The sequence below is a fragment of the Lithobates pipiens genome, unplaced genomic scaffold, assembly GCF_037356315.1.
Source record: "Lithobates pipiens isolate NorthernLeopardFrog02 unplaced genomic scaffold, aLitPip1_a1.2 Scaffold_30, whole genome shotgun sequence".
NCBI classification, from domain to species: Eukaryota; Metazoa; Chordata; class Amphibia; order Anura; family Ranidae; genus Lithobates; species Lithobates pipiens.
Genome location: NW_027507791.1, coordinates 26540078 through 26565902, shown reverse-complemented (window position 1 = coordinate 26565902; position 25825 = coordinate 26540078). Strand labels below are relative to the sequence as shown.

Below are 25825 nucleotides of genomic sequence, written 5' to 3'. Positions count from 1 at the left end.
TGCTAGAGGGTACAGCACACATTACGGCTCACTGATTAGTTGCTAAAGCTTACAGCAAATGATTTCTGCTTGTTGATTGGCTGCTAGAGATTACTGTGGATATGACCTCAGGGGGGCAAGATATACATATCAATGCCGCCGCTATTTACATATGAATGCCGGTAATTTACATGTAAACACATGGTCTGCAGGTGAGTCCTCTGTACACAACAAAAGGGTAGAGCTGGGCAGCATTAGTAGCAGCACTTCACACTGGGATATTGGGACACAGCACGGGACTAAAACCTCAAGGGACGATGGAATTTAAACAAAGATAGCTAGCAAGTATGAGGCAGTTGCTTTGGGCCCCACAACAATGACAGGGCCCAGGGCAGCTGCCCCTTTTTCCCTGCCTTAAAAACGGCCCTGCATGCATGTATAAATGATTATTGCTTTGTCATGTCATCTCGGCTGACTCAGCCGCCTGTTTATTGTTATGTGCATTATCCTTCAATAAAGAAAACCTGATTGTTATAAAAAAAAAAATAGAAGAAAAGAGATTTAACCTTAACCACTTGACCACTGGGCACGTAAACCCCCTTAACAACCAAACCAATTTTCAGCTTTCAGCGCTCTCACATTTTGAATGACAATTACTCAGTCATACAACACTGTACCTATTTGAAATAGTTTTTCTTTTTTTCACACAAATAGAGCTTTCTTTTGGTGGTATTTAATCACCGCTCGGTTTTAAATTTTTTGTGCTATAAAAGAAAAAATACAGAAAATTCTGTAAAAAAATGAATTTTTCTTTGTTTCTGTTATAAAATTTTGCAAATTAGTAAATTTTTCTTCATATATTTTGGCCAAAATTTATACCACTACATATCTTTGGTAAAAATAACCCAAATCGGTGGATATTATTTGGTCTTTGTGAAAGTTATAGAGTCCACAAGCAATCTCTGTAAATTGATCACACCTGAAGTACTGACGGCCTAGCTCATTTCTGGAGACTCTAACAAGCCAGGAAAGTACAAATCCCCCCCAAATGACCCTTTTTTGCAAAGTAGACATTCCAAGGTATTTAGTAAGAGGCATGGTGAGTTTTTTTAAGTTGTCATTTTTTCCCACAATTCTTAGCAAAATCAAGATTTTTTTTTTTTTTTTTACAAAATTGTTATATTAGCGGGTTATTGCTCACACACAGCATACACATACCACAAATTACACCCCAAAACACATTCTACTACTGCTCCTGAGTATGTCGATACCACATGTGTGAGACTTTTACACAGCGTGGCCACATACAGAGGTCCAACATGCAGGGAGCACCATCAGGCGTTCTTGGAGCATAAATTACACATATAATTTCTTGACTACCTCATTTTTTTTTTGAAGGCCCTGGAGAACCAGGACAATGGAAACGCCCCAAAAATGACCCCGTTTTGGAAAGAAAACAACCTAATGTATAATCTATGAGGCATATCGAGTCTTTTGAACATGTCATTTTTTTCTCCAAGTTTTTGGAAAATGTGTAAAGAAAATGAAAACGCATTTTTTTTACACAATGTTGTCCATTTACACAATATTTCTAACACATAACATGTACATACCAAAAATTACACCCCAAAATAGATTCTCCTACTCCTTCTGACTATGGCAATACCACATGTGTGAGACTTTTCCACAGCGTGGCCACATACAGAGGACCAACATGCAGGGAGAGCCATCAGATGTTCTAGGGACATAAGTTTCAAATCTAATTTGACTACCTATTACACTTTTGTGAGGCACTGTAGTGGCATGGATGTGGCATGGATGAGCATGAATGGGGATGGATGAGCTGTGGATGGGGATGGCTGAGCATGAATGAGTATGGCTGGGTACGACTGAGTATGGCTGAGTATAGATGGGATGGCTGGGTATGGCTGGGTATGGCTGAGTACAATTGAGTATGGCTATCTTCTTTCTGCACCCTGTATGAACCTCCTCCCCCTTTCTGTACCCCATATGCCCCTGTTCCCCCCTTTCTGCTCACTGTATATTTTGGAGGGTCAGGTTCCGGCACATGGTGCCATATGCGAGGAAATGACAGACACATACTCAGGATATTTGACATCCCCCTTATTTTTCATTTACAATCATCTTCAAGTAACAATCAGTTTTGTACAAGAATTTGTGCAGGGATGGGGGTGCAATCCTCGGAACCCCAATATAAATACAAGTATAAAATATATACATTCCACATAAATACAATTTCCTGGCTGCCAACTTCTCCATAGAAAACAAGCTGAAACTTTATTTACAGAACTATGTACAGGATATAGGTTAGTCCATCCTAATGGGGCCCCAGAGGGACTCTTGCTTTGTGACTCAATCCCCACAGATAGTAAGGATGATGATGATGTGTAAAGTGCTGTCTCCCATAGCAACCAGAAGTGGGAGTATTAAAGATGAGTGACAGTTAACCCTTTCATCACCCTCTACCTTGCTGCATTTCACCGGCATGGTCAATCATGGGCCAGCAGGCAGAAGATCTGAGCCCCCCAGCCCCTTTTTCACAATCTGTTCTCTATGAAGGCCAGTTCCTCTTCTTAGCAGAACTCATCTGGCCTGTCTTCGCTTTCCTTGGAGTGTGGTACCGGCAAAAATGATATTCGGTGCTCGGGGAAGGAACGCAGCATAGAGAGGCTTCTTATTGGACAGAATACATTACACAGAACAAGGGTTAACACCTCTGTCAGCTTCATTTTACTGTCTGTCTCCCCGTCGAGGAGAAATAGACTCACTACCTGTCTCTTCCAGTGAGGGGGAATCTAACAATGTCACCAGAACAGCATTAGAGGGGATATCTTCCAATGATCTAGTGCCAACTGTGGAAGCTGGTCTTTTAATCCATTTTGGGAGATTTAAATTTTGATGGGGTCACAAACAACAATAAATACTCTATAGAGGTTCTAACCCTTCCTACACTCTTCACAAGGGACCAGTCTTCGATATTTGCCTAGGGAGCCCCTTCATTGTGTAGAAGAGGCTCCCCTGAGACCCACTGCTAGAGCCAAGACCAGAAATATATTGTACAGAAGAGGTCCCTGTCATGGTGGATATCAGAGGTCCATGTCATGGTGGATATCAGAGTTCCATATCTCATTATACATCAGAGGTCCATGTCATGGGGAAATATCAGAGGTCCATGTCATGGTGGATATCAGAGGTCCATGTCATGGTGGATATCAGAGGTCCATGTCGTGGGGGATATCAGAGGTCCATGTCGTGGGGGATATCAGAGTTCCATATCTCATTATACATCAGAGGTCCATGTTATGGTGGATATCAGAGGTCCATGTCATGGTGGATATCAGAGGTCCATGTCATGGGGGATATCAGAGTTCCATATTTCATTATACATCAGAGGTCCATGTCATGGTGGATATCAGAGGTCCATGTCATGGTGGATATCAGAGTTCCATATCTCATTATACATCAGAGGTCCATGTCATGGGGCGGCTCCTATTTGGCAGTATGTTCAGCCTATGGTTAGAGCTGGCAGGCACAAGGTGAGATATCCTGCAGACAGGTATTAAAGGGTCCACAGACTGAAGGCTGAGAGTGGAGAGGCTTCATTCTCATTATCTGGGTTCACAATCCATTCTGTATTGTACAAGATCTTCAAAAATCCAGACATGTCGGAGTGTCCCAGTCAGTCCCAGTGCGGTCATGTCCATTATAAAGGCATATAATCTCCATCGCACCAGGAATGTAACCAGAATAATACTGACTGCAGTCCAGGGCTTCATCTAGGATAACCATAAAGGCCACTGTAGCTTCCATGTGATCAGTAACAATACAAGTAGATGGCGGCACTATGAGGGTACAAGGAATGTGTGGAAGGAGTAAGGGTGACTTCAGTTTATTGTTATGGTTCCATGTCCTTATCCCATACAGTCTGGGTGGTCCAGTTATACCAGGTGCCCCATACCATTGATGTTCAGCCTAGGTGGTCCATTTATATGGTTCAGTTATGAAGGGTGCCCCACACCATTGATGCTTAGCATGGGTGGTCCAGTTCTATCTGTGCCCCATACCATTGATTTTCAGTCTGGGTGGTCCAGTTATACCACGTGCCCCATACCATTGATTTTCAGCCTAGGTGATCCATTTATATGGTCCAGTAATGCTGCGTGCCCCATACCATTAATGCTCAGTGTGAGTGATCCAGTTATATCAGTTGCCTCATGTCATTGATATTCAGTGTGGAAGGCCCAGTTATACCAGGTGCCCTCTGCCATTGATGTAGATCCCATTGGTACTTGGCTTGGCACGTAAGGTCCCGTTCTCCTGATAGAAATGCATCATTCCCTGTTTGATGAAGGGCTGGTTTTCTATGACCTCAGTGCTGCCTCGCTCATTCTGCTCCAGTTCTTTCCCATCCATCTCCTCCTCCTTCTCGCTCTCCTCCTTCCCCTCCTCATCCGGGACTGTGGAGAGGAGCTCCGTCTGGGTCTCTGTCTCCCGCACAGTGGTCAAGGTGGAGTAACTGCGTCGGTCCATTTCTTCTCCCTGCCAGAAGACAGAAATGGGGCTCAATGTGCAGAAAAGGAAAAGAACAATTAGGATAATGAACCTTTCTTCTGTCGGCTCTAATGTGAAGAATAAGGGATTCAGTCACAGACATAAAGACTTTCTACCTGGAGATGTCCCCATAACTTTGGGTGGAGTCCAGCAATCAACATTCCACTCACTGTAACATTTCCAATCACCCTGACAGTTGTCCCCTATAGTCCATACAGTCATCCCCTATAGTCCATACAGTCATCCCCCATAGTCCATACAGTCATCCCCCATAGTCCATACAGTCACCCCCTATAGTCCATACAGTCACCCCCCATAGTCCATCCAGTCATCCCCCATAGTCCATCCAGTCACCCCCTATAGCCCACACAGTCACCCCCTATAGTCCACACAGTCACCCCCTATAGTCCACACAGTTATCCCCTATAGTCCCTACAGAGTCACCCCCTATAGTCCATAAAGTCGTCCCCCATAGTCCATACAGTCACCCCCTAAAGTCCACACAGTCACCCCCTATAGGCCATACAGTTATCCCCTATAGTCCATACAGAGTCACCCCCTATAGTCCATACAGTTGTCCCCTATAGTCCATACAGAGTCACCCCCTATAGTCCATACAGTTGTCCCCTATAGTCCATACAGTCACCCCCCATAGTCCATACAGTCACCCCCTATAGTCCATACAGTCATCCCCCATAGTCCATACAGTCATCCCCCATAGTCCATACAGTCATCCCCCATAGTCCATACAGTCACCCCCTATAGTCCATACAGTCACCCCCCATAGTCCATCCAGTCATCCCCCATAGTCCATCCAGTCACCCCCTATAGCCCACACAGTCACCCCCTATAGTCCACACAGTCACCCCCTATAGTCCACACAGTTATCCCCTATAGTCCATACAGAGTCACCCCCTATAGTCCATAAAGTCGTCCCCATAGTCCATACAGTCACCCCCTATAGTCCACACAGTCACCCCCTATAGGCCATACAGTTATCCCCTATAGTCCATACAGAGTCACCCCCTATAGTCCATACAGTTGTCCCCTATAGTCCATACAGTCATCCCCCATAGTCCATACAGTCACCCGCTATAGTCCATACAGTCACCCCCTATAGTCCACACAGTTATCCCCTATAGTCCATACAGAGTCACCCCTATAGTCCATACAGTCGCCCCCATAGTCCATACAGTCATCCCCTATAGTGCATACAGTCACCCCCTATAGTCCATACAGTCACCCCCTATAGTCCATAGTCATCCCCCATAGCCCATACAGTCACCCCCTATAGTCCATACAGTCATCCCCCATAGTCCATACAGTTACCCCCTATAGTCCATGCAGTCACCCCCTATAGTCCATGCAGTCACCCCCTATAGTCCATACAGTCATCCCCTATAGTCCATACAATCATCCCCTGTAGTCCATACAGTCATCCCCTATAGTCCATACAGAGTCACCCTATATAGTCCATACAGTTGTCCCCTATAGTCTATACAGTCACCCCCTATAGTCCATACAGTCACCCCCATAGTCCATACAGTCATCCCCTATAGTGCATACAGTCACCCCTATAGTCCATACAGTCACCCCCCATAGTCCATACAGTCATCCCCTATAGTCCATACAGTAACCCCTATAGTCCATACAGTCATCCCCTATAGTCCATACAGTCATCCCCTATAGGCCATACAGTCATCCCCTATAGGCCATACAGAGTCACCCCCCATAGTCCATACAGTCACCCCCATAGTCCATACAGTCATCCCCTATAGTCCATACAGTCATCCCCTATAGTCCCTACAGTTGGCCCCTATAGTCCATACAGTCACCCCTATAGTCCATACAGTTGTCCCCTATAGTCCATACAGTCCTCCCCTATAATCCATACAGTCACCCCTATAGTTCGTACAATCATCCACTATAGTCTATACAGCCACCCCTATAGGCCATACAGTTGCCCCCTATAGTCTATACAGTCACCCCCTATAGTACTCTATACAATATGTGTATTATGGTAATTATGTCCCGGTAAGGTTTTGGTTGTTTTGCAGGAATCTGAGAATAAATCGGAGGATTTGTATTTCTGATGTGATCTGATAATCATCCATCTCCATAACATGCAGCAAATATCTGCCGACAACATTGAGAAATCTGTCAGTTTGCTTTGTTTTCACCAGGGGGAGACATTGTACACAATCACAATCCTTACCATGATGGAGCTGATACTGGGGTCCCTCAGACTGTCGGGGTGATTCCTCATATAATGACTTTCCTCCAACTGGAATACAAGAGAAACGGAGCGTTATATCCCGATCGTTATATCCCGGTCGTTATATCCGAAGCAGTTATATACGGAGCATTATATCCCGATCTTTATATCCGGAGCGTTATATCCCGATCGTTATATCCCGGTTATTATATCCGAAGCAGTATATCCCGATCGTTATATACGGAGCATTATATCCCGATCTTTATATCCGGAGCGTTATATCCCGATCGTTATATCCCGGTTATTATATCCGAAGCAGTATATCCCGATCGTTATATACGGAGCATTATATCCGGAGCGTTATATCCCGATCGTTATATCCGGAGCGTTATATCCCGATCGTTATATCCCGGTCGTTATATCCGAAGCAGTTATATACGGAGCATTATATCCCGATCTTTATATCCGGAGCGTTATATCCCGATCGTTATATCCCGGTTATTATATCCGAAGCAGTATATCCCGATCGTTATATACGGAGCATTATATCCGGAGCGTTATATTCTGATCGTTATATCCGGAGCGTTATATACAGAGCGTTTTATCCGGAGCGTTATATCCCGATCGTTATATCCGGAGCATTATATCCCGATCGTTATACACGGAGCATTATATCCGGAGCGTTATATTCTGATCGTTATATCCGGAGCGTTATATACAGAGCGTTTTATCCGGAGCATTATATCCCGATCGTTATATACGGAGCATTATATCCCGATCGTTATACACGGAGCATTATATCCGGAGCGTTATATTCTGATCGTTATATCCGGACCATTATCTCCAGGGCATTATACCTGGATCATTATATCTAGATCATTATATGTGGATCATTCCTCAAGAAAACAGAAGTCATGAGACAGAGGGGGGATGGTGACCCCTCCATGTAGGATGATTTGGTGCTCTTCGCTCACCTGCATGCGGGTGTCAGTGCTGGCCGAGGTGGAAAGTCGTCTCCTTGATGCCTGTCTGGACAACGTAGAAAGTTCCTCACTGAAAAACAGGAAAGAAATTAGAAAAACATCGGGACGCGGATAGTAGGAGAGATCAGAGTGTCCTATATGATGGGGGAGGGCTACATGACCAACAGGACCCCTAATACATTACAGAAGACCCCAGAGCTCCAGATCCTCTGTCCCCATTACAGAGGACCCCAGACCCCCAGATCCTCTGTCCCCATTACAGAGGACCCCAGATCCCCAGATCCTCTGTCCCCATTACAGAGGGCCCCAGATCCCCTGTCCCCATTACAGAGGACCCCAGACCCCCAGATCCTCTGTCCCCATTACAGAGGGCCCCAGATCCCCTGTCCCCATTACAGAGGACCCCAGACCCCCAGATCCTCTGTCCCCATTACAGACAGCCCCAGATCCCCTGTCCCCATTACAGAGGACCCCAGACCCCCAGATTCCCTGTCCCCATTACAGAGGACCCCAGACCCCCAGATCCTCTGTCCCCATTACAGAGGACCCCAGACCCCCAGATCTTCTGTCCCCATTACAGAGGACCCCAGACCCCCAGATCCTCTGTCCCCATTACAGACGGCCCCAGATCCCCTGGTCCCATTACAGAGGACCCCAGACCCTCTGTCCCCATTACAGAGGACCCCAGACCCCCAGATCTTCTGTCCCCATTACAGAGGACCCCAGACCCCCAGATCCTCTGTCCCCATTACAGAGGACCCCAGATCCACTGTCCTCATTACAGAGGACCCCAGACCCCCAGATCCTCTGTCCCCATTACAGATGGCCCCAGATCCCCTGTCCCCATTACAGAGGACCCCAGATCCTCTGTCCCCATTACAGAGGACCCCAGACCCCCAGATCCTCTGTCCCCATTACAGAGGACCCCAGACCCCCAGATGCCCTGTGCCAATAATAGAGGACCCCAGACCCCCAGATCCTCTGTCCCCATTACAGAAGACCCCAGACCCCCAGATCCCCTGTCCCCATTACAGAGGACCCCAGACCCCCAGATCCTCTATCCCCATTACAGAGGGCCTCAGACCCCCAGATCATCTGTCCCCATTACAGAGGACCCCAGACCCCCAGATCCTCTGTCCCCATTACAGAGGACCCCAGACCCCCAGATCTTCTGTCCCCATTACAGACGACCCCAGACCCCCAGATCCACTGTCCTCATTACAGAGGACCCCAGACCCCCAGATCCTCTGTCCCCATTACAGAGGACCCCAGATCCACTGTCCTCATTACAGAGGACCCCAGACCCCCAGATCCTCTGTCCCCATTACAGACGGCCCCAGATCCCCTGTCCCCATTACAGAGGACCCCAGACCCCAGATCCTCTGTCCCCATTACAGAGGACCCCAGACCCCCAGATCCTCTGTCCCCATTACAGAGGACCCCAGACCCCCAGATGCCCTGTGCCAATAACAGAGGACCCCAGACCCCCAGATCTTCTGTCCCCATTACAGAGGACCCCAGACCCCCAGATCCTCTGTCCCCACTACAGAGGACCCCAGACCCCCAGATCCTCTGTCCCCATTACAGAGGACCCCAGATCCTCTGTCCCCATTACAGAAGACCCCAGATCCCCTGTCCCCATTACAGAGGACCCCAGACCCCCAGATCCTCTATCCCCATTACAGAGGGCCCCAGACCCCCCCAGATCCTCTGTCCCCATTACAGAGGACCCCAGACCTCAGATCCCCTGTCCTTATTACAGGGGACCCCCAGATCCTCTGTCCCAATTACAGAGGGCCCCAGACCCCCCAGATCCTCTGTCCCCATTACAGAGGACCCCAGACCCCCAGATCCTCTGTCCCCATTACAGAAGGCTCCAGACCCCCATATCCTCTGTCTCCATTACAGAAGGCCCCAGACCCCCAGATTCTCTGTCCTCATTACAGAAGGCCCCAGACCCCCAGATCCTCTGTCTCCATTACAGAGGACCCCAGACCCCCAGATCCTTTGTCCCCATTACAGAGGTCCCCAGACCCCCAGATCCTCTGTCTCCATTACAGAGGGCCCCAGATCCTCTGTCCCCATTACAGAAGGCCCCAGACCCCCAGATCCTCTGTCCCCCATACAGAAGGCCCCAGACCCCCAGATCCTCTGTTTCCATTACATAGGGCCACAGACCCCCAGATCCTCTGTCCCCATTACAGAAGGCTCCAGACCCCCATATCTTCTGTCTCCATTACAGAAGGCCCCAGACCCCCAGATCCTCTGTCCTCATTACAGAAGGCCCCAGACCCCCAGATCCTCTGTCTCCATTACAGAGGACCCCAGACCCCCAGATCCTTTGTCCCCATTACAGAGGTCCCCAGACCCCCAGATCCTCTGTCTCCATTACAGAGGGCCCCAGATCCTCTGTCCCCATTACAGAAGGCCCCAGACCCCCAGATCCTCTGTCCCCCATACAGAAGGCCCCAGACCCCCAGATCCTCTGTTTCCATTACATAGGGCCACAGACCCCCAGATCCTCTGTCCCCATTACAGAAGGCCCCAGACCCCCAGATCCTCTGTTTCCATTACATAGGGCCACAGACTCCCAGATCCTCTGTCCCCATTACAGATTGCCCCAGATCCTCTGCCTGTACTTCGGAGGGCCCAAAGACTCCCATATCTCCTGTCTCTATTACAGAGGCCTCCAAACCCCGAGATTCCCTGCCTCCATTGCAGAGGGCCCCAAGCCCCCAGCTCCAATGCCTGTTTTACAGAGGGCCCCAGGGTCCCAAATCCCCTCCTATCTACCCTGGTTGTATCCCCCACCTGCCCCTGGCTCCATCTATAATGGTAGAAGGAGAGGGAAGCCTCCTGTTCCTGGAACGTACATTTTCTCGGAGAGTCTCTTTGTCTTCCTTTTATGATGACGATTCACCATAACAACCGTTATCACCAGGATTATCAGCAGGATGGCGGTCACCACGGCCACTGACACCAGAGACACGGACATGAAGTCCACCTTCCTAGGCTCGCTCTCTGTGGATGAAAGGAAGGATGAGGATGACCCATGAGGTGAAATATGAAGAGTTATCAGTAATAATAGATGGGTGATTTGTAGTACATTTTGGTTGAGAGGAGAGTATGTGATCAGGTGATATTAACCCATTCATTCCAAGAGTTTTTTGATGGAGGCTGTCTGCAGGGGCAAATCATGGACATATAATGGAGTAACCTACAGACAACTTCTCACTGTACTGATTACTGGACCATGGCAGTGTAGCACTCCACAATTCATTATTTATTGTACACTATGAGGAACCTATTGGCAAGGAGATAGCACCAGCATTTGTTTCCATATTGGCTGCAAAAATATAACTAGATGAACTTCAGGAGATGTCAGTTCAGTGTGGATTTGGGTCTCAGAGTATGGAATAGGGTCTTGGATTTGGGTCTCGGAGTGTGGAATTGGGTCTCACAGAATGTGGAATTGGATCTCACAATGTGGAAATGGGTCATGGATTGTGGAGTTGGGCCTCGGAAAATGGAGTTGGTCTCACAGTGTGGAGTTGGGTCTTGGAGTTTGGAGTTGGTCTCGGAGTGTGGAGTTGGGTCTCAGAGTGTGGAGTTGGGTCTCGGATTGTGGAGTTGGGCCTCGGAGTGTGGAGTTGGGCCTCAGAGTGTGCAGTTGGGTCTTGGAGTTTGGAGTTGGGCCTCGGAGTGCGAAGTTGCTCTCGGAGTGCGGAGCTGGTCTCGGAGTGTGGAGTTGGGCCTCGGAGTGTGGAGTTGGGTCTTGGAGTTTGGAGTTGGGCCTCGGAGTGCGAAATTGGTCTCAGAGTGTGAAGTTGGTCTCAGAGTGTGAAGTTGGTCTCGGAGTGCGGAGTTGGTCTCGGAGTGCGGAGTTGGTCTCGGAGTGCGGAGTTGGTCTCGGAGTGCGGAGTTGGTCTCGGAGTGCGGAGTTGGTCTCGGAGTGGGGAGTTGGTCTCGGAGTGCGGAGTTGCTCTCGGAGTGCGGAGTTGGTCTCGGAGTGTGGAGTTGGGCCTCGGAGTGTGGAGTTGGGTCTTGGAGTTTGTAGTTGGTCTCGGAGTTTGGAGTTGGTCTCGGAGTGCGGAGTTGGTCTCGGAGTTTGTAGTTGGTCTCGGAGTGTGGAGTTGGTCTCGGAGTGCGGAGTTGGTCTCGGAGTTTGGAGTTGGTCTCGGAGTGCGGAGTTGGTCTCGGAGTGCGGAGTTGGTCTCGGAGTTTGGAGTTGGTCTCGGAGTGCGGAGTTGGTCTCGGAGTGCGGAGTTGGTCTCGGAGTTTGGAGTTGGTCTCGGAGCGTGGAGTTGGTCTCGGAGTGCGGAGTTGGTCTCGGAGTGCGGAGTTGGTCTCAGAGTGTGAAGTTGGTCTCGGGGTGTGGAGTTGGGTCTTGGAGTTTTATGGGGATAACTGCCTGTCTCTGGACCACCTTCTCATATCGCATTTTGTCTGAGGTTCTAATCCTCCATCAGGTGGGCAGAAAAAACTTTCATGTCACTTCTCTCTAATTCCAGCTTTTCATGTAGACTTCACTTTGAAGTTCCCTCCCCACCTCAGCCACACCTCTCCTATCCTGCCTAGACGCACTTTGTGCACACAGAGCCCAGAGCCCATAAAGTGAGCCCGCAGCAAAAGACAAAAAAGAATAGGCGCAGGGCGGGCATGACGGGGTTAACAGTGGAAGAATGGAAAGCAAGAGGAGGGGCTTAGGTGCCGAGGGGGACGGGCTGGGGCAGAGCTAATTTATACTCCCGGTGCATCATGGGAGTTTAACAGAAGGTCAGGGGAAAAAGTTGGACAGCATGGCGTCGGTGGAGCTGCTCATGGCGCGGCTGAGGGAACAGGCAGCGGAGCGGGGGGATGACTGGTTACAGGACACCTTGGAGGGTTTATTGCCGATGCCTGCAGCGGAGCTCGGCGGTGAGGCGAGGAGCGGCACTAGGACACGCCGCTCGCGGCCGCCCGAACGTTTTTCTCCGGCTCGTGAGGGGGGGGCAGGGCGGGTGGCGGGTGGCGGTTCTACGGTGCGGGCAACAGCGCCCCCGGCCAAGCGGCAAGCAGCGGACTTCAACGGCTCCCCTGTCACTGATCCCAGGGTGGCTGGGGTGGCCACGCGGGGGGGGCGAGCTTCGGAGGCAATGGCGGCCGTGCACAGAAGGAGGGGTGAGTCGCAGAGCGCGGGCCCCGCCCCCCGGATGGATTCCAGAGCCATGGTGGAGGGTGTCAGCAGGAAGAGAGCTGGGGTCCCTGGGCTTGCTGCTGCAGAGGCAGGGGATGCTCCACGGATGGCCAGAGGACGGATGGGACCAGCGGAGACCAGTGCGGAGGCAGCCAGGTCCGTGGCTTCATGCGCCAGATCTGGCAAGGCTGTCCACAAGTCGGTGGGGGGACACGCAGCGCGCAGGAGGAGTCGCACGACCGCGGCTGCAGCGGCATCCAGGTCCGAGTTACCTGGAGGGCTGTCGTCTTCGGAGGAAGAGGAGTGTGAGCTGCGGGACGAGGATGACTCGGCGGGGGTGGACGAGCCGGCCCCCGCTTCCAGGAGGAGATCGGTGCTGGAGAACAGACATTCGGCTGATGGGGCGTCACCTGTGCAGCCTGGTAAGTCCCCTATACATGTCTCTATTGCGTGTGATTCGGGTGCTCCAGGGGGTGGGGGACGTGTGTGTGGGGCGGCTGGGGGTGCTGGTACAGCGGGGTCTGGGGGTGACTCTGCGGGTTTGCTGGGATTTTTGGCAGGGATTAAGGATCTGGTAACAAGGTTTGAGCAGGGTGCGAGGGCGGTGGCTGGGCCAGTGGCTGCGTGGGTTCCGGAGTCCGTGGGGGCGGTTGGGACAGGCGCTGCGGTGGCCCCGCCGGTTGTGGAACCTTTGCCTGATGGGAGCGCAGCAACTGGGGTGGTAGGGGCGGCGACGTCGCCCCCGGTGGGAGAGAAGGTTGCGAGTGCGGCCGACAAACCCGGTCGGCAGGACATTACGAGGTTGGCGGACGCGGCCAGTTGTGAGGTCTATGTTTGTTTTGAGGGGCCGTTAGGGGCTCATCTGAAACAGGAGGTGCGGGAGAAGTTGTGGAAGGGTGAGTATGTGGAGATATTCTCCCTTCTGCCGCTAGAGAAGTTCAACCTGGATAGGGTGAAGCCGGACGACTCCAAGAAGGAGGATGAAGAAAAGCGTAGGTATAGGTTGATACCGCGAACGTTTTCCAATTGGCTACAGGCGTTCGCTATCATGGCCAGCGTCATAGGTGAAAAGCACCCCGAGCATTGTTCGGCGCTTTTCTGTTATCAGGATGCCATAGGGGAGGCCTACCGGGTCTATGGTGGAACGGCTTGGCTTCGTTATGACGAGCAGTTCAGGCAGCGGCGAGCCGTTCGACCGGCGCTTCGGTGGGACCACAAGGACATCAGCTTGTGGATGCGATTGATGACGACGCCGAGGGCCCCGGGGCAGTTTTTTCAGGGGGGGGGCCGGCGAACCTTCGTCCCCAGGACAGTCGGCCGGAAATAAAAAAGGGGTGTGTTGGCAATACAATTCAGGGGTGTGTAAGTTTGGGAGCGGCTGCAGGTTCAAACATGAGTGTTCCGGATGCGGCGGATCACACCCAGCGTCCAGATGCTTTAAACAAGGAAAAGGCCGCCCTGGAGAGGCTCACAACAAGAGGGAGGACCCCGGTGATGGTGGAAAGGATGCGGCCATTTCTCGGTAGGTATCCCGATAGGGCGGCCGCTCGGATTTTGGAATTGGGTTTTGCGCAAGGTTTTCGGATTCCATGTTTACTGGCGGTAGTTCCCCCGTTGGCACCCAATCTAAAGTCGGCGCTGCAACATCCGGAGGTGGTTTCTGAGAAACTGCGGAAGGAAGTTGCCTTGGGTAGGATGAGTGGCCCCTTTTCAACCCCTCCTTGGCCAGATTTGGTGGTGTCTCCGCTAGGTGTTGTGCCCAAGAAAGAACCTAATAAGTTTAGGCTCATACATCACCTATCCTTTCCTAAGGGCGGGTCGGTTAACGATGCGATCGACCAGGAGGCGTGCTCGGTGTCGTATACGTCGTTTGATGCGGCGGTGCGCTGGGTGCGGAAGTACGGAAAGGGGGCGCTGATGGCCAAGGCGGATGTGGAGTCGGCCTTTCGGTTATTGCCGGTTCATCCGGACAGTTTCCGTTTGTTGGGGTGTCATTGGGCTGGCGGTTTCTACGTGGACCAATGCTTGCCGATGGGTTGTTCGATTTCGTGCGCGTTGTTCGAACAATTCAGTTCCTTCGTGGAATGGGTGGTACGGGATGTGTCCGGGGTGAATTCAATCATTCACTACCTAGACGATTTTTTGTGTGTAGGGCCGACGGGTTCTAAGCTATGTGCGATTTTGTTGGCGACACTACAACATGTGGCGGGCAGGTTTGGCATTCCGCTGGCACCGGACAAGACGGAGGGACCTCGCTCGGTCATCACGTTCTTGGGCATTGTCCTTGATTCCGAGGCCATGGAATGCCGGTTGCCGGAAGGTAAGCTGGTGGACTTGCGAAGGGAGATCGCTGGGCTGTTGGGTGTGAAAAAAGTTCAGTTGCGGGTTTTGCAATCAGTGCTGGGCAAGCTCAATTTTGCTTGCCGTATTCTGCCGATGGGGCGAGTTTTTAGCCGTCGGTTGGCGGCTAGTACTGCGGGTGTTCGGTCTCCTACGCATTTTGTGCGTTTGGTGCGGTCGCACAAGGAAGACTTGAAGGTGTGGAATACCTTCCTAGAGTCTTTCAATGGTAGAGCAATGTGGATGTCCGGTCCGGTCAGCAATTTTGACCTGGAGCTTTTCACAGATGCTGCAGGTGCTTCGGGTTTTGGTGCCTTTTTTCAGGGACGCTGGAGTGCTGGCCCGTGGCCTCCGTCTTGGGTATCTGCGGGATACACCAAGAATTTGGTTTTATTGGAACTGTTCCCGGTGGTTCTGGCAGTGGAGCTGTGGGGTGCAATGTTTAGGGACCTGAAGGTACGTTTTCACGTAGACAACATGGGGGTGGTGCAGGTTCTCAACAAGAACTCTGCATCGTCACCGCCGGTTGTGCGGTTGTTGCGCCATTTGGTATTGCGCTGTCTCCAAATGAATATTTTCCTTCATGCAGTGCACCTCCCGGGTGTGGAGAATGTGGTGGCGGATGCCCTTTCCCGGTTCCAGTGGGAGAGATTTCGGGAGTTGGCGCCAGCTGCGGATCTGCATGGCGCGACGTGTCCCGCAGGGTTGTGGGAGATAGCTGTGGGTGAGTCTCTGGGGGGGAGTTGATCGGTTTTAGGGTTGGTGGCTGCAGGTGTGCTGACCGGGGGAATATTTCCCCTTCCTTTGATGGTATGTGGGAGTTACGAAGGTATGTCGTAAATCATCAGGCAAACGAACCAAAAAAAAAGGGGAACACTTAAAACATACAAAACTAAAATACATACTATACCTGGGATGTGATAAGGGAGAATTGGGGGGTGGTTTTTGTTTTTTCGTTCTGAGCTTTGTTTTCGGTTGGTGTTTGTTTTCGGGCGTTGGGGGCGATAGTTGGGAGTTTCGTTCTCTGCTACCGGGTGCTGTTTGGGTGGGTGTATGGTAAACTTTTGGATTGGGTTTAAGGTGTCCGGGCCGGCGGGGTGGTCTCGGGGAGTTTGGTGGATGGTTGCGGTGCGGGTACACACCGCAGGGTGCAGAATTATGCAAACACTAAACTAATAAATAAATTAATGGAAAATGTAAAAAAAAAAAAAAAAAAAACAAAAAAAAAAATTTATAATGAAAATGAAAATGCGAATAAAAAGTGAAAAATACAAAAAATAAATAAAATAAAAATAAAATAAATAAAAACGCTCATTGGTGGACAATTGTAAGGGGCTTGTCCTTACTTAATGGTTGCATGGGTCCGCACTGGGGCGGGGTATGGTTGGTGTGTTTTTGTTTTTGGGGATAGTAAGGGGTTTAAGGCTCGAGGGTTTGGGAGTTGGAGTGGTTTGTAATGCATGGTTTTCTCTGTTTTTCCTCTATTTTCAGGTTCAGCGAAGGGTTTGGTCTGGATAATGGGCCATTCCTATGTTTGCTGGGGGGCACGGAGGGGTGATGCCAGAAGGGGGGGCAGACAGCTGGGATTTGCACGGCGGGAGGTCTGCGTCAAATGGTTCGGCTTTCCTGGTATGTTATGGGGGAGGTTGGTTTCGGAGGTTCACCGTTTCGCGCTGAGGGATAGGCCCCCGGATGTTTTAGTCATTCATGCCGGGGGTAATGACCTAGGGTCGCGATCCATGATTGACCTTACTAGGGACATTAAAGAGGATGTGGGGCGGTTGATGACCGACTTTCCTGCAACGGTCATTGTCTGGTCGGACATGGTGGCCCGCACGACATGGCGGTTTGCCAGGTCCGTGGAAGGAGTTAATAGAGCAAGGAAGAAGGTGAACAGAGCGGTTAGCAACTTTATGGTTAGGAACGGAGGTCTGGCCATCCGCCATTTGGAGCTGGAGTTTGAGACCTGGAGGTACCTGCGAGCTGATGGAGTACACCTGAATGATGTGGGCATTGATCTATGGACTCTGGGCCTGCAGGAGGGCATAGAAAGAGCGCTCCGGGTGTGGCGGGGCATTCGGGAATAAGTAGGTTACTCCCTCATGCTGTGGCGGGTGTTGGTCTGTGCAGGGGAAGGAGATATGGAAAAAGAAAAGTTCAGGAACTATAGCTGGATGGCTCCTGATGGTGGTTTCCGGACAACTAAGGTTAGACGGAAAGTGTTATGGGGCACTGCGGACAGTGTTTGTCTCTGAGCCTGCTTGTCGGCTTGAGGCCTAATATTACACTTGGAGAGGGACCGCAGTGCCAGTTGGTTATTGGTTATTTGTTTTTGAGGTTTACAAAAAGTGCCTGCACAGACCAATGCCAGATAGTATTTATAACAGAAGTTTTTATATTCATACAGAATTTTATTGGATATTATTTGTTATTTGTTATTTAAATAAAGTAGGCCGCTACGGCCTTTGTTACTCCAACTCGGTGTGGTCTCAAGTTAATGGGTAAAAAAGAGGGGTAAGTTGGGGGTTGGAATGATTCATATCTGGTATACAACAGTCATGAGAAAACCATTTCTACAGAGTCACCAGAAGAGCTGCACAGAGACTAAACACTGCACAGATTTCCTCCGGGAAATGATCCCGGCCTTTGGGGGAAAAAATGACCATCAAGTCCCATTCATACTGAGCAGGTGACAACCCTACATGGAAAGAATACCCACTGGTGTCTGAACTCTACACACACACTGCACACATACACACTACACACATACACACTGCACACACACTGCACACATACACACTGCACACATACACTGCACACATACACACGGCACACATACACACACATACATTGCACACACACTGCACACACACACACACACACACATATACATTGCACACACAGTGCACACACACTGCACACACACTGCACACACATACACACACACTGCACACACAATGCACACATGCATGCCGCACACACCGCACACACTGCACACACACACACACACACACACACACACATACATTGCACACACACTGCACACACACACACACATTGCCCACACACTGCACACACACACACACACACACACATATACATTGCACACACACTGCACACACACACATTGCACACACACTGCATACACACACACACACACATATACATTGCACACACACTGCACACACACACATTGCACACACACTGCACACACACATGCATTGCACACACACTGCACACACATACACACATACACACACACTGCACACACACTGCACACACATACACACACTGCACACGCACATACATTGAACACACTACTGCACACAGACAGCACACATAAATATACTGCACACACACAGCAAACATACATACATTCCACACACATACATTGCACAAACACACAGCACACATACATGCATTGCTCACACAATACTCTTCCAGTCTCCATACACACTAATGCTGCTCACTCTCGTTGCCAGCATGGCAGAGGGACGTGTAGTGCAGTCAGTGATATGAAATCATTTATACGGTGTACAGAAGTCTGGGGATGAATAGGGATGAGTAGGGATGGTTCATATGTGTCCCCATTATCAGTATGATTCTGGTGGTCAGTGGACACTTTGTAGGACAGGTTGATGCTGGTGGTCAGTGGACAGTTTGTAGGACAGGGTGATGCTGGTGGTGAGTGGACAGTTTGTAGGACAGGGTGATGCTGGTGGTGAGCGGACAGTTTGTAGGACAGGGTGATGCTGGTGGTGAGTGGACCCTTTGTAGGACAGGGTGATGCTGGTGGTGAGTGGACACTTTGTAGGACAGGGTGATGTTGGTGGTGAGTGGACACTTTGTAGGACAGGGTGATGCTGGTGGTGAGTGGACCCTTTGTAGGACAGGGTGATGCTGGTGGTGAGTGGACACTTTGTAGGACAGGGTGATGCTGGTGGTGAGTGGACACTTTGTAGGACAGGGTGATGCTGGTGGTGAGTGGACTCTTTGTAGGACAGGGTGATGCTGGTGGTGAGTGGACTCTTTGTAGGACAGGATGATGCTGGTGGTCAGTGGACACTTTGTATGACAGGGTGATGCTGGTGGTGAGTGGACACTTTGTAGGACAGGGTGATGCTGGTGCTGAGTGGACACTTTGTAGGACAGGGTGATGCTGGTGGTGAGTGGACACTTTGTAGGACAGGGTGATGCTGGTGGTGAGTGGACTCTTTGTAGGACAGGGTGATGCTGGTGGTGAGTGGACACTTTGTAGGCCAGGGTGATGTTGGTGGTGAGTGGACACTTTGTAGGACAGGGTGATGCTGGTGGTGAGTGGACAGTTTGTAGGACAGGGTGATGCTGGTGGTGAGTGGACCCTTTGTAGGACAGGGTGATGCTGGTAGTGAGTGGACACTTTGTAGGACAGGGTGATGCTGGTGGTGAGTGGACTCTTTGTAGGACAGGGTGATGCTGGTGGTGAGTGGACTCTTTGTAGGACAGGGTGATGCTGGTGGTGAGTGGACTCTTTGTAGGACAGGGTGATGCTGGTGGTGAGTGGACCCTTTGTAGGACAGGGTGATGCTGGTGGTGAGTGGACTCTTTGTAGGACAGGGTGATGCTGGTGGTGAGTGGACTCTTTGTAGGACAGGGTGATGCTGGTGGTGAGCGGACACTTTGTAGGACAGGGTGATGCTGGTGGTGAGTGGACAGTTTGTAGGACAGGGTGATGCTGGTGGTGAGCGGACTCTTTGTAGGACAGGGTGATGTTGGTGGTGAGTGGACACTTTGTAGGACAGGGTGATGTTGGTGGTGAGTGGACCCTTTGTAGGACAGGGTGATGTTGGTGGTGAGTGGACACTTTGTAGGACAGGGTGATGTTGGTGGTGAGTGGACACTTTGTAGGACAGGGTGATGCTGGTGGTGAGTGGACTCTTTGTAGGACAGGGTGATGCTGGTGGTGAGTGGACAGTTTGTAGGACAGGGTGATGCTGGTGGTCAGTGGACACTTTGTAGGACAGGGTGATGCTGGTGGTGAGTGGACACTTTGTAGGACAGGGTGATGCTGGTGGTGAGTGGACACTTTGTAGGACAGGGTGATGTTGGTGGTGAGTGGACACTTTGTAGGACAGGGTGATGTTGGTGGTGAGTGGACACTTTGTAGGACAGGGTGATGCTGGTGGTGAGTGGACACATTGTAGGACAGGGTGATGCTGGTGGTGAGTGGACTCTTTGTAGGACAGGGTGATGCTGGTGGTGAGTGGACAGTTTGTAGGACAGGGTGATGCTGGTGGTGAGTGGACACTTTGTAGGACAGGGTGATGCTGGTGGTGAGTGGACCCTTTGTAGGACAGGGTGATGCTGGTGGTGAGTGGACCCTTTGTAGGACAGGGTGATGCTGGTGGTGAGTGGACACTTTGTAGGACAGGGTGATGCTGGTGGTCAGTGGACACTTTGTAGGACAGGGTGATGTTGGTGGTGAGTGGACACTTTGTAGGACAGGGTGATGCTGGTGGTGAGCGGACTCTTTGTAGGACAGGGTGATGCTGGTGGTGAGTGGACTCTTTGTAGGACAGGGTGATGCTGGTGGTGAGTGGACTCTTTGTAGGACAGGGTGATGCTGGTGGCGAGTGGACTCTTTGTAGGAGAGGGTGATGCTGATGGTGAGTGGACACTTTGTAGGACAGGGTGATGCTGGTGGTGAGCGGACAGTTTGTAGGACAGGGTGATGGTGGTGAGTGGACACTTTGTAGGACAGGGTGATGCTGGTGGTGAGTGGACCCTTTGTAGGACAGGGTGATGCTGGTGGTGAGTGGACCCTTTGTAGGACAGGGTGATGCTGGTGGTCAGTGGACACTTTGTAGGACAGGGTGATGCTGGTGGTGAGTGGACTCTTTGTAGGACAGGGTGATGCTGGTGGTGAGTGGACAGTTTGTAGGACAGGGTGATGCTGGTGGTGAGTGGACAGTTTGTAGGACAGGGTGATGCTGGTGGTGAGTGGACTCTTTGTAGGACAGGGTGATGCTGGTGGTGAGTGGACAGTTTGTAGGACAGGGTGATGCTGGTGGTGAGTGGACAGTTTGTAGGACAGGGTGATGCTGGTGGTGAGTGGACAGTTTGTAGGACAGGGTGATGCTGGTGGTGAGTGGACAGTTTGTAGGACAGGGTGATGCTGGTGGTGAGCGGACACTTTGTAGGACAGGGTGATGCTGGTGGTGAGTGGACCCTTTGTAGGACAGGGTGATGCTGGTGGTGAGCGGACAGTTTGTAGGACAGGGTGATGCTGGTGGTGAGCGGACAGTTTGTAGGACAGGGTGATGCTGGTGGTAAGTGGACTCTTTGTAGGACAGGGTGATGCTGGTGGTGAGTGGACAGTTTGTAGGACAGGGTGATGCTGGTGGTCAGTGGACAGTTTGTAGGACAGGGTGATGCTGGTGGTGAGTGGACCCTTTGTAGGACAGGGGGATGCTGGTGGTGAGTGGACCTTTTGTAGGACAGGGTGATGCTGGTGGTCAGTGGACCCTTTGTAGGACAGGGTGATGCTGGTGGTGAGTGGACACTTTGTAGGACAGGGTGATGCTGGTGGTGAGCGGACAGTTTGTAGGACAGGGTGATGCTGGTGGTGAGCGGACAGTTTGTAGGACAGGGTGATGCTGGTGGTGAGTGGACCCTTTGTAGGACAGGGTGATGCTGGTGGTCAGTGGACCCTTTGTAGGACAGGGTGATGCTGGTGGTGAGCGGACAGTTTGTAGGACAGGGTGATGCTGGTGGTGAGCTGACAGTTTGTAGGACAGGGTGATGCTGGTGGTGAGTGGACCCTTTGTAGGACAGGGTGATGCTGGTGGTGAGCGGAAAGTTTGTAGGACAGGGTGATGCTGGTGGTCAGTGGACCCTTTGTAGGACAGGGTGATGCTGGTGGTGAGCGGACAGTTTGTAGGACAGGGTGATGCTGGTGGTGAGTGGACCCTTTGTAGGACAGGGTGATGCTGGTGTTGAGCGGAAAGTTTGTAGGACAGGGTGATGCTGGTGGTCAGTGGACCCTTTGTAGGACAGGGTGATGCTGGTGGTGAGCGGACTCTTTGTAGGACAGGGTCATGCTGGTGGTGAGCGGACAGTTTGCAGGACAGGGTGATGCTGGTGGTGGGTGGACCCTTTGTAGGACAGGGTGATGCTGGTGGTGAGTGGACCCTTTGTAGGACAGGGTCATGCTGGTGGTGAGCGGACACTTTGTAGGACAGGGTGATGCTGGTGGTCAGTGGACCCTTTGTAGGACAGGGTGATGCTGGTGGTGAGCGGACAGTTTGTAGGACAGGGTGATGCTGGTGGTCAGTGGACCCTTTGTAGGACAGGGTGATGCTGGTGGTGAGCGGACAGTTTGTAGGACAGGGTGATGCTGGTGGTGAGTGGACCCTTTGTAGGACAGGGTGATGCTGGTGGTGAGCGGACAGTTTGTAGGACAGGGTGATGCTGGTGGTGAGCGGACTCTTTGTAGGACAGGGTGATGCTGGTGGTGAGTGGACTCTTTGTAGGACAGGGTGATGCTGGTGGTGAGTGGACAGTTTGTAGGACAGGGTGATGCTGGTGGTGAGCGGACAGTTTGTAGGACAGGGTGATGCTGGTGGTCAGTGGACTCTTTGTAGGACAGGGTGATGCTGGTGGTGAGTGGACCCTTTGTAGGACAGGGTGATGCTGGTGGTGAGCGGACAGTTTGTAGGACAGGGTGATGCTGGTGGTCAGTGGACCCTTTGTAGGACAGGGTGATGCTGGTGGTGAGTGGACACTTTGTAGGACAGGGTGATGCTGGTGGTGAGCGGACAGTTTGTAGGACAGGGTGATGTTGGTGGTCAGTGGACCCTTTGTAGGACAGGGTGATGCTGGTGGTCAGTGGACCCTTTGTAGGACAGGGTGATGCTGGTCGTCAGTGGACTCTTTGTAGGACAGGGTGATGCTGGTGGTCAGTGGACCCTTTGTAGGACAGGGTGATGCTGGTGGTGAGTGGACTCTTTGTAGGACAGGGTGATGCTGGTGGTGAGTGGACACTTTGTAGGACAGGGTGATGCTGGTGGTGAGTGGACTCTTTGTAGGTCAGGGTGATGCTGGTGGTGAGTGGACTCTTTGTAGGACAGGGTGATGTTGGTGGTGAGTGGACTCTTTGTAGGACAGGGTGATGCTGGTGGTGAGTGGACTCTTTGTAGGACAGGGTGATGTTGGTGGTGAGTGGACTCTTTGTAGGACAGGGTGATGCTGGTGGTGAGTGGACTCTTTGTAGGACAGGATGATGCTGGTGGTCAGTGGACTCTTTGTAGGACAGGATGATGCTGGTGGTCAGTGGACACTTTGTAGGACAGGGTGATGCTGGTGGTGAGTGGACAGTTTGTAGGACAGGGTGATGTTGGTGGTGAGTGGACTCTTTGTAGGACAGGGTGATGTTGGTGGTGAGTGGACTCTTTGTAGGACAGGGTGATGTTGGTGGTGAGCGGACTCTTTGTAGGACAGGGTGATGCTGGTGGTGAGTGGACAGTTTGTAGGACAGGGTGATGCTGGTGGTGAGCGGACACTTTGTAGGACAGGGTGATGCTGGTGGTGAGCGGACAGTTTGTAGGACTGGGTGATGCTGGTGGTGAGTGGACTCTTTGTAGGACAGGGTGATGCTGGTGGTGAGTGGACTCTTTGTAGGACAGGGTGATGCTGGTGGTGAGCGGACAGTTTGTAGGACAGGGTGATGCTGGTGGTGAGCGGACAGTTTGTAGGACAGGGTGATGTTGGTGGTGAGTGGACAGTTTGTAGGACAGGGTGATGCTGGTGGTGAGTGGACTCTTTGTAGGACAGGGTGATGTTGGTGGTGAGTGGACTCTTTGTAGGACAGGGTGATGCTGGTGGTGAGTGGACTCTTTGTAGGACAGGATGATGCTGGTGGTCAGTGGACTCTTTGTAGGACAGGATGATGCTGGTGGTCAGTGGACACTTTGTAGGACAGGGTGATGCTGGTGGTGAGTGGACAGTTTGTAGGACAGGGTGATGTTGGTGGTGAGTGGACTCTTTGTAGGACAGGGTGATGTTGGTGGTGAGCGGACTCTTTGTAGGACAGGGTGATGCTGGTGGTGAGTGGACAGTTTGTAGGACAGGGTGATGCTGGTGGTGAGCGGACACTTTGTAGGACAGGGTGATGCTGGTGGTGAGTGGACACTTTGTAGGACAGGGTGATGCTGGTGGTGAGTGGACACTTTGTAGGACAGGGTGATGCTGGTGGTGAGCGGACAGTTTGTAGGACAGGGTGATGCTGGTGGTGAGTGGACTCTTTGTAGGACAGGGTGATGCTGGTGGTGAGTGGACTCTTTGTAGGACAGGGTGATGCTGGTGGTGAGCGGACAGTTTGTAGGACAGGGTGATGCTGGTGGTGAGCGGACAGTTTGTAGGACAGGGTGATGTTGGTGGTGAGTGGACAGTTTGTAGGACAGGGTGATGCTGGTGGTGAGTGGACTCTTTGTAGGACAGGGTGATGTTGGTGGTGAGCGGACAGTTTGTAGGACAGGGTGATGCTGGTGGGGAGCGGACAGTTTGTAGGACAGGGTGATGCTGGTGGTGAGTGGACTCTTTGTAGGACAGGGTGATGCTGGTGGTGAGCGGACAGTTTGTAGGACAGGGTGATGCTGGTGGTGAGTGGACAGTTTGTAGGACAGGGTGATGCTGGTGGTGAGTGGACAGTTTGTAGGACAGGGTGATGCTGGTGGTGAGCGGACAGTTTGTAGGACAGGGTGATGTTGGTGGTGAGCGGACTCTTTGTAGGACAGGGTGATGCTGGTGGTGAGCGGACAGTTTGTAGGACAGGGTGATGCTGGTGGTGAGTGGACAGTTTGTAGGACAGGGTGATGCTGGTGGTGAGCGGACAGTTTGTAGGACAGGGTGATGTTGGTGGTGAGCGGACTCTTTGTAGGACAGGGTGATGCTGGTGGTGAGTGGACTCTTTGTAGGACAGGGTGATGTTGGTGGTGAGCGGACTCTTTGTAGGACAGGGTGATGCTGGTGGTGAGTGGACACTTTGTAGGACAGGGTGATGCTGGTGGTGAGTGGACAGTTTGTAGGACAGGGTGATGCTGGTGGTGAGTGGACTCTTTGTAGGACAGGGTGATGCTGGTGGTGAGCGGACAGTTTGTAGGACAGGGTGATGTTGGTGGTGAGCGGACTCTTTGTAGGACAGGGTGATGCTGGTGGTGAGCGGACAGTTTGTAGGACAGGGTGATGCTGGTGGTGAGCGGACAGTTTGTAGGACAGGGTGATGCTGGTGGTGAGTGGACAGTTTGTAGGACAGGGTGATGCTGGTGGTGAGTGGACAGTTTGTAGGACAGGGTGATGCTGGTGGTGAGTGGACAGTTTGTAGGACAGGGTGATGCTGGTGGTGAGTGGACTCTTTGTAGGACAGGGTGATGTTGGTGGTGAGCGGACAGTTTGTAGGACAGGGTGATGCTGGTGGTGAGTGGACAGTTTGTAGGACAGGGTGATGCTGGTGGTGAGCGGACAGTTTGTAGGACAGGGTGATGCTGGTGGTGAGTGGACAGTTTGTAGGACAGGGTGATGCTG

General features: G+C 51.5%; 1 protein-coding gene across 1 annotated transcript in view; it reads right to left on the bottom strand.

Moving 5' to 3' along the window:
• Window positions 1-2090: 2090 nt before the first annotated feature.
• The window catches only part of NECTIN4 (nectin cell adhesion molecule 4), a 90682-nt gene continuing 66947 nt past the window's right edge, over window positions 2091-25825 (bottom strand). The window contains exons 6-9 of the mRNA XM_077463785.1: window positions 10623-10770; window positions 7741-7819; window positions 6767-6835; window positions 2091-4539 (exon numbers count right to left, since the gene is read on the bottom strand). Coding sequence (XP_077319911.1) covers window positions 4246-4539; window positions 6767-6835; window positions 7741-7819; window positions 10623-10770 — 590 coding nt within the window. The 3' untranslated portion in view covers window positions 2091-4245. The remainder of the gene's footprint in view (window positions 4540-6766; window positions 6836-7740; window positions 7820-10622; window positions 10771-25825) is intronic.